The 9,809-nt window shown below is 34.3% G+C and overlaps 1 protein-coding gene across 1 annotated transcript in view; it reads right to left on the reverse strand.

Annotated features, from left to right (window-relative positions):
• LOC144961142 (battenin-like) overlaps positions 1-3,296 on the reverse strand; it is a 6,056-nt gene extending 2,760 nt beyond the window's left edge. The window contains exon 1 of the mRNA XM_078894444.1: positions 1-3,296. This exon is cut by the window's left edge and continues 2,760 nt beyond it. Within this exon, the coding sequence (XP_078750570.1) occupies positions 1,681-3,000 (1,320 nt within the window). The 5' untranslated portion in view covers positions 3,001-3,296 and the 3' untranslated portion in view covers positions 1-1,680.
• Positions 3,297-9,809: the final 6,513 nt, after the last annotated feature.

Raw genomic sequence — 9,809 nt, forward strand, 5'->3', positions numbered from 1 at the left:
AAACGGATAATTCTGGAATTATAACCTATTAAATAAGGGGAGAAATTCTGATTTGGCAAAATTCATATTCGCGTGGACAGCGTTAAAATGGGTATTTGTAAGTTATAACTGTAGTAATGTATTTTTTTCATCAACGCGGGTGGGAAAAAATGGTAACAAAATAGCAAAAATATATTTTATAATACACTTTTATCTTTGTTTTTTTTTTTGTCACGTAAAATGAAACATTCAAATATCTTTTTTCCATTTTAATAAATGTCGTTTTTTTCAGCTGATAATTCCACTCCAGGAGATATCTGTATTACTTGACTGTCTGGCGATGCTGTCCAAAGTAGAACTGAATGAATTAACAGCATTAAAAGAGATGGTATCATAACAGAGTTTAAGACTAAAATACGATGCAAAATTTTGTTTAGGACTATAAAAATCGAAGTTGGAGTTACGCTTGAGTTTGGTTACTGAAATAAATCTCGTACCTATTACAACTGACTTACAGTAGCGACAAACTCAATTTAAGGCTCTTCATTGCCAAATAAAATGAATGAATCTATTGAAATTGTTATGTTGATTTTTATGGCAATATCAATTTATTGACTATTCTTTTTTGAAATCAAAATTCTGAAAGATCTGCAGAAAGTCGGAATAAATGTTCGATCTATTGAAGGGAGTTGACCCGTGTTATACATAGTTGGGTCTCAAAAAGCAACGAAACGATTTTCAAAGCCACTATCCGCGTAAGATTATTGCCACTGTGCAATTTTGAAAGAGAACATTTTTTAAAAAATCTTTAAGTAAGTCCATTCATAATTGAAGCAAAGTCTTGTAAATTTTTTTAATTAAAAATTTACGGGGTTAACTTGTCTTTTATATATTACCGAATTATGTTGTGATAGAGAATTACTATAATTGCCAAACAAGGATGAATAAAATATATCTTATGGAAGTACCTCTCCAATTCTACAACGCGACAACACGCGTTCTCTTATTAGATGCGATATCTTATGATGTTCGTGACAACTGGCTCAAGTGTTTGCCATGCCAAACTTAACCAAAACCCTGAATTTTTAAAACACAAATAATTAATATTATGCCATTAAAGAGCAAATTCTAATGAAATCAAAGTTTTTAATGGATCTACCAGATGCTATGTATGTATATAGTTTCTTAGATCAGTGATCCTGAAGCTCAGGACAAGGACCGATACCGGATCAATAGTAAATGACCACACAACAATATTTAATTATTTCTATTTTAAAAATTGAAATTAATGATTTTTTAACATAATACTATTTTACAGTGGTACAGCTTTATGCTAATTGAAGATCTTAATTTAGACAATTAAACCATATTACCAAATCATAGCAATATTATATGCCGTGCTAAAGTTTTCAAATGTTAATCCGGCAGCGACAAAAAGGTTGGGGACCCCTGTCTCAGGGTTTTCAAGGCATTTAAGACATCACTCAATTCACAAGACAGTCTTTCATCTGCAGGTTTGCTTACTCTAAGGTTGGCAAGAATATTGGTACTGTATTTTTAAAGTTGGAAGTTTTTTAAAACAATAAAGCGAGACATTAATAATGAAACAAACGTGTTGCAATTTTGCAAGCAGGTTCTTAAGACTTTTGGAAAAAGTAATCATTGAATAAGCAAGCGGCTTAAAGAGTGTATATTTTTCAATCATAGTTTTAAATTCAAACTGCAAATGTGGTTGTGGAAAGGAATAGCCACAGAACCTGCAATGGCAATTCCCAACGAATCTCCGACAGTAGCCACTCCGATGCAAAACTCTTTTATATCTGATGAAAGATCATTTGTCATTTGATAAAATGTATTCACATAAGCGCCACCGCCGAGTAACCCTTCCCAAAATACGATCACCATTATTATCCAGAAGTTTGGAATAAACCTAAAGTAAACTTGGCAGATTAGCAGTGCCATATTTGCTACTTGCAAAATGGGCAAGATCCAAAGTTTCTTTATTTTTACAAGGTTGACGGAGGATCTTGAAATAAACACACCGACTTGATAGTCAACTTGGAACCATCTGTATTGTTCTTTTCTTGTCAAGAATTCTCCATTGAAATACAGTAACTCGTGAAGTCCTTGATTAATGAAATATTCAGCAAAATACACAGTAGACAAAGGAATCATGTACTTCATCAGAGATGGAAGAAGCTGAAATTTTTGTTTATAAGTTAGTTGTTTGACGACAACTTCTGTGCCTTGTTTATCCTTTTTCAAATCGTAAGCTCCGGGTGGTAACACAAAAAAGTACATTATTAACATGATAACTGGCACAACTAACAGAATCAACAATGTAGTCCGAGGAGAAAGTCCCAAAGAGGTGAATCCAGCGTACACAGTTGCACCAAAAACACCAGCACCACCCGTACCGGATGACCAACTGGAAATAACATCCAGATGGTAAAACGTGGTCAGACTCAAAAATGTGATTTCCCCAAGTCCTGCACCGATACTTGCACTCACAACTCCTAAAATGCTCAGCCAAAAGTGAGACGATAATGCGACAATGACGTAACTAGCTGCTCCAAACAATGCGGTCAGAGTAATTTTGATATTGTAGGGAATCTTCTGCAAGAAAAATGGAAATGTCAATTTCAAAAAGAGAGTTGGAAGTACATCTGCAAGAAGGATAGCGCCGGTTCCTATGATATTACATTGAAGGTACTCTGATTCTTCTTCTGTTTTTGGTTTTTCCGTTGCATTAGGATGACTATGATTTGTAGCATTCGTGCTGGCAGTATTATTGTTTTCATTGGCACTTTCAGAATCGTGTAAAATATCGTGTGCAGCACTCAGCATGACAACATATGCGAAATTGTTACACAGTCCAAATAGCCAGAATGCAACAATACTCCGTATCCTATTTGATCGAGTCACAACCGGTTCATTTTCGTCTCCAGGATATGTTATTTCAGAATCATTGTTGACGAGAGTAAGCGTAGATGAAATAGGTACTGACTTTTTAGACCTCATGATTTATGTTGGAGGGTCTTCGTGCTGAAATACAGAAAGAAATGAATAGTTCTAGTCCTGATTTCAAAATTCGATTAGGGAACGAACAAGTCAAATAATAATAATATTACAAGTGATAGGTTAAATCCAACCAAAATAACATTATATCGGAAGTCTTTTGAGGTCAATGTTCATAATCTCTGCATGTTATTTTAATGTCTCAAAGTTGAAGAAGAAACCGATGAAGATTAAAACTTGTGGAAATGTGTCGAGTTTAACTTGATAGATAGCTTTGTTAACATAAGCAGTCGTTTCATGCAATCGAGGAGCCACACGGGAAGTTTATGATAATTCAAAGCTGATAAACTGTTATCTGTAGCTAACTATTTAAAAATTAATTTCTAAACAAACCAGTCGTATTTGTAAATGCGTATTTAAGTAGTAGTTATCTCCGCTCCTTTCTTATGATAATAGTAATATCCGTACATTTCAGTTGAAAATAGACGAACCAATGATAAATAGTTGAAAATAAGAATGAGCAACAGCCAACTGATCCAACTTACAGTTGAGGAAAACAACTGATTTCTTTCGAAGTGGATACTAAAATACTAAATAAATTATAAATAGAAATGAACAAAATGAATATAACAGCTTCCAAAAAAGCCCTTACACAAAATGTTTACCCGCTCAAAACCCTTCTCAAACCAACAACAAATAATTTATTAAAAAGGTAATACTCCACCAATAATCCGGAGATCGTACTGTATTTAATGTGAATTACTGTCGCTCTGTTTTTTTTTTTGTTTGTTGACTTTTGAAGAAGGATTTTAAGCCCAAACGTTCCACGTTAAGTGTATTTGAAGCTGTTATATATTCGGGGTTTTTTTTTTTTTGTACAGTTGAATTCTTCAGCTAGACTGAGATTCACACACGGTGAACTTGGGATGGAAACAAAGTTGAAGAAGGTTTGGAACCTCTTTTCAAGAACTTGGCTTTGCACATGAGCGCTCCCTTAATTGATAGCTTAGCTGAACGCTGTTCAGTCTAAGAACATAGTTAAGCGTTGATAAGTGTAGTATATTCGTGGATGGGTGACAATGCTTGAAATATTCTGGCTCCGATATCATGTCCACAAATATGGCCATCAGCACATAGTATTTTACTCTGTTCAGGTGTGGATGAGTACTGGCAGTTGGCAATGACGCAGTTTGTAAGAGCAGTAGCACAAATAGGATGACATCTAGCAGGCAACTTTGATTTCATATGGCCTGCTGGGAGAAAAAAAATAAAACACTATAAAGTATGCATGGCGATACGATGAAATTACTCTTCATAACTGTGTCTTTAATATTTTATGAGCTGCTCTGTGTCAAAAGAATCACAAACATGTTGTTTATCCCTGTAAAACGTCCCTCAACTCTTCGTGTTACAGTGGTATTGGAATCAGCGTATGGTGTCTCAATCTTGAAATAAAAGCAAGCGATGCTGGCTGTGATCAGTGACCAGATGGGTGACAAAACTTCGGACCCAGCGGCGTGCCCCTGGGTAAGACAAACACATTACTCAACATCACGCTGGAATTTAAAAAATACCACTATAGACTTTTTCGGAATGTTAAATGAACGCCTGTACAAAATATGTAATCCACAGCTGTTTGAAAGCGGTATTTTGTCAGGATAGATCAGCTGCTGGAAAATGAATTCATAGCCATGAATATGAAACTTAGGGATACATTTTATTCGTTAGTTTCTTACATTGTAAAAAAAACGAAATTTTGTATTTCTTATCATCTCCAATCTAAACTCACATTGAATTTCAGAGTCTAACTCATCCGCTTAAATTACCGTTTTGAGACGTTGGGTCACATAATTTATGCATTATGCAATGGAACTACTTTGAAATCTCTAGTTTGAGATTGCCTCGACATATTGAAGGTCATTATATTCTCTCAATAAAAGCTGTCTAGCTTAAAAGAAAAACCAGTTTTGTCACACTGCGACAGAGACGCTAAAACATTGTTAGAGAATGTTTGAAAAAAGCCCTATGAAGTTAAGTATAAACATATACCTTATTGCAGCATTGTGTTATATTAGTTTATTTAGATATCAGCTTCTGTTTTATCATAATTTCTGTTCATTATTGACTTATCTCATTACTGCTGAGAACACTGAGAATACCTTATGCGTTGTTGTTAAGCGTAGTTAATTCCCGGATGGATGAAACATGGCATTTTAATCGTGCATTTTCATCACTGTGTGATGCTTATAATATACGTTACAAATAAATAGACAAAAGTTCCATTGTAAAACGTATACCACAATGATAGCAATAGCAGCAGTGTATATTGTATAAGACTGGTATTGGTCGAAGTGAATGTTGAGTTGTCGATCTGTGTTATTTTAGTCAATGACCGATGATGGTATCAATGCAGTGTCGTCGACCGTCGTGATTTTTAAGTTCTTTACAATAAGTGTCGTTACCACGAGTATGGCCCTTGGAATACATTATCTTACTCTATTCAGGTGTCGATGAGTACTGGCAGAACGCCTTACCCATACAAATCTGGCAAAAATAACGATGACGGCCACAGACAGGACCAAAGCCAACTTATAATAGAGGCTATGTGGCCCAGTCAACTGAGCTTGCGTAAAAGCGACGGATGTTGTGTTACATAAATGAACTTGTCGATCAAAGCCTAAGATAGCTGCGTAACATGACAAGGCCTGGCTGTAGACCTTGGCGAGAACCATTTAAAAAATTGTGTGGTTCAATATTTTCGGATCTATCTTATTACACAACCATCCAACACCTTTCGTCAAAATTAATCTTGATGTCACACAACATTCAGGAGGTATGTGGTTAGATTCCAAGTCAAGGCAGGCTGAGATTTTGGGATGGTTGTTTCATATATGTTTCTTTCTGATTTGTCTGGCACTATTTCATAAACACATTTCATAACCTTAAACATCCATTGCCTTGAGGCAAAGCTCAGCCCAAGGTCTAACATAAAGAATGGTCCAGCTGACAGCCCTTTAGTGACTGTCTGAAATAGCATTGTAAAGTCTTCCTAGGTGTATGGCAGATAAGATAATCGCTAAAAAAAAACAGGAGGAACTTCAAGCCATAAGGTCAATGAAGCGTTTTGAAATGTTTAACGGATAGCCACAATGAGATGAAACCCTTTCAAATAGGATGCTTATCTATAATGCAAAATGCTTTCCACAATATCCTCCATCAACCATTGCTAGCCGGAAAGAAGCGGCAAATTTTTCTCTCCATTTATTTCGGAATAACAACAGTACGAGAAAAATCGCTTGGTCGACGGGAGTGCGAACAATTTCTGACAGCACGTGTGTATCTCCGCAGATTTAGATTATCCCATTAAAAAAAATATCGTTTTCCTGTAATGGGAAATGAAAGGTTGTTGAGCTACCTCTGACGATGTTGTTTCATGCAATCACACTACACAAAAAGAAATAGAAGGAGACAAAAATGCTGCCTTTTAAGTTTATGTTCATTTTTGCTAAATTTGGTGATGTATTGTTGGTCAACGACTAAGGGGCATAAAGTGTTTGACTTTTTCTTAGAAGTTGGCGAAAACCAGATGCAAATATCGATAACGATTTTAGAATAATAAGTCTTTGAAATCAGGGAAGGACTTTATGAAAACCCTTATTTCGAAGGGAACCGAGTTTAAAAGCGATCCCTTTGATAACACTTTATGGAGCTATTGGCAAAACAACAGGAGTTTGACATCTATTGATAAAACTTTCATAGTGCCCGATGACCAATCTAAAACAATATATTTACATTTAAATGTTTAGGGTAAGACTTTGAATTTCAACAGTTTATATTTCATATTTAACGGTTGAAAATATGGGCTAAAAAATGGCACTTAACATCCTTATTTTCTTTATAAAGAAGTTTAGGTTAGTTTTTATATTCTCCTACAGAATAAACTGAAATAACAAATAAATATACCTTTCTATACTTGTATTTAACACATTTATTCAAAATCTTCAAAACAGAACAAATGTTATTACTGCACATAAAAATTAAAGCAAAAAATAATACACACCTAATAAATGTTTTACTCATATTAACTGAATGACACGGAAATGACATAGGTATCTCCAATTTATGACAATTGCCACAGTTACATGTCAGTATGGCCTCAATTCTATGAAAGCCAGTAATCAATTATTCAACATATCATAAAAAAAAATAAGGCAACAGATTGAGTTAGGCATATTTTACAATGTGAACTCTGATGTGGATAATTATAATTTGGACGCAATGCCATAAGTGTGTTGCTACGTTGTATGGCATACAAAACATTGCATTTTAATAATAATTCATTTTGCTTCCATCTTAAAAGGAGTTGTCCTCATTATTATGAATAATTAATTTGTTGCAACATGAAATTTTAAATGTTAAAAGTTTTTCCTTTTCTTTTTACTAAATAAAGGTGAGCAGCAATAGATTTATATCGACGTGTACTTCCGAATGCCACTATGGACCCAGTTTAACATTGTTGTAATGGACAATATTTCGCGTCATTTTTTAGATGTCCTTTACAATAATGAGCTCATAATTATTTGGGTTAACAGACTTGCAAATAAGTACACGTCAATTTATATAAGACCTCGCATTGTATTCACAATATCTGTCATTATTTCAAAATGTGTTTTTTTTTTCGTGTTCTATAAAATATAACAACTCCAACAAGTAAAGTTAATACTACCACCACCACCACCACCACAACCACCACCACCGCCATCACCACCAACACCACCACCACCAACAACGACAACTATATAATATGAAGATATTACTATTTCTGACATAGGCGTGAAAGAACAGATATATATATATATATATATATATATATATATATATATATATATATAATATATAAGAGAGAGAGAGAGAGAGAGAGAGAGAGAGAGAGAGAGAGAGAGAGAGTGAGGAGGACCACAGGCTTTCCCTCTCATAGCTTGTTACACTAATAATAATAATATAATATGGAGTATGATGAAGATGGTGAATGGTGCTATAGGGGAATGGTGGAAGTGAAGGATTGTAACGAAAATATTAGGAAGGTGTTATGATGATGATGATGATGATGATGTTGTTGATGCCGGGTTTTTGGGGGGTTTTATTTTTACGATAACTACTATGTTACTAGTGTGCATCTTGTGTGAGTGTGTCTATGTCAATATTGTATTGTTATAAATGTGTAACCAAATGACAAATTGCCACTTTTTTGGGGACAATGAAGATATACTATTATTATTATTACTGCTACTACTACTACTACTACTACTACTACTACTACTACTACTACTGCTACTACTACTACTACTGCTACTATTACTACTACTACTACTCTACTATACTACTACTACTACTACACTACTATACTACTCACACTACTACTACTACTATACTTACTACTACTACTACTACTACTACTACTATACTACTACACTACTACTACTATACTACATACACTAATACTATACTACTACTACTACTACTACTACTACTATACTAACTACTACTACTACTACTACTACTATACAACTATACTACTACATCACTCACACTACTACTACTTACTACTACTACTACTACTACTAATAATAATAATAATAATAATAATAATAATAATAATAATATAATAATGCTACTGCTGCTGCTGCTACTACTATTACTACTACTACTACTACTACTACTACTACTACTACTACTATACTACTACTACTGCTGCTGCTGCGCTGCTACATATACTACTACTACTACTACTACTACTACTACCACTGTTACTACTACTACTACTAAAAAACGTTAGCTTTTATATCGCGCAATATCCACTAAACGTGCTAAGAGCGCTTTACAAGGGTCCCTAGCCAACAACAACACTTATTTAACACGTAGAACGAGACATGACTCATAATATAAATATCATAAAAATAAGTGAAATAAGTTGGAGAGGGAATGGGATTATATGTGGGGTACCAGTAATTTCAATTCACGTTTGCATAACTTATTTTTATGTTTCGAAAACGTACACAAAACACCTCCTCCTCGTGCTAACGTTGTATATTCTTTAATATCATTCTGCACAACTAGCGTGAGATTAAGGGAAGCAATCTTTCTTAAATCAAGATTTCCATGACTGTAAACAATTTTTGCGTCCCTTCACAAACTGAAACACACTATAGTTACTTAACATAATCTCGAATACGATTAAGTGCTGGTCTGAATCATGGTAGTTTTTGAAACAAAATTTTACCCCATTTTGTCATTGTATATGGCAACGATCACCGTTAAAATAAAGTTATAAGGAGAAGATTGAATTGATCTTTCTTTGATTTGCAGGCCAGCTTACCTCTTCTCAAGAGACTGAAATACAAAAACAAAACACCTTTTTTTCTCATTTTGGCCAGAGTGCTTTTACTTCATACTTTTTTCTAGATAAAGATGACGTTCAACGTGTCCAAAAAGAAATTGAAAACAAAAAGAGAACAAAACACATTTTAAAAACAAAACAGAAAAACCTTTAAGTATGAGCCATCTAAAAAAAAGATCAAAAGTGATAAATTAAGGAACTGGCACTGGTGTAAAATGAACATGTACTATAAGTGTTGGAGCCCATATAAATCAATGAATAAATCTGCCTTAATCTTGGTCAGAGAACTCGTCTTTCATAATTTTAATCATTCGATATTTGAGGGGCGAATTTTCTGGCCAAAATTTTTTTAAGTGATTTTTCAGAGTACGACAGGAATGAGGTAAGATTGTCAGACCAAAAGAACAAAATGTAT

The sequence above is a fragment of the Berghia stephanieae genome, chromosome 1 (assembly GCF_034508935.2).
Source record: "Berghia stephanieae isolate SIO BIC M18660-M18661 chromosome 1, UCSD_Bste_1.3, whole genome shotgun sequence".
Classification (NCBI taxonomy): domain Eukaryota; kingdom Metazoa; phylum Mollusca; class Gastropoda; order Nudibranchia; family Aeolidiidae; genus Berghia; species Berghia stephanieae.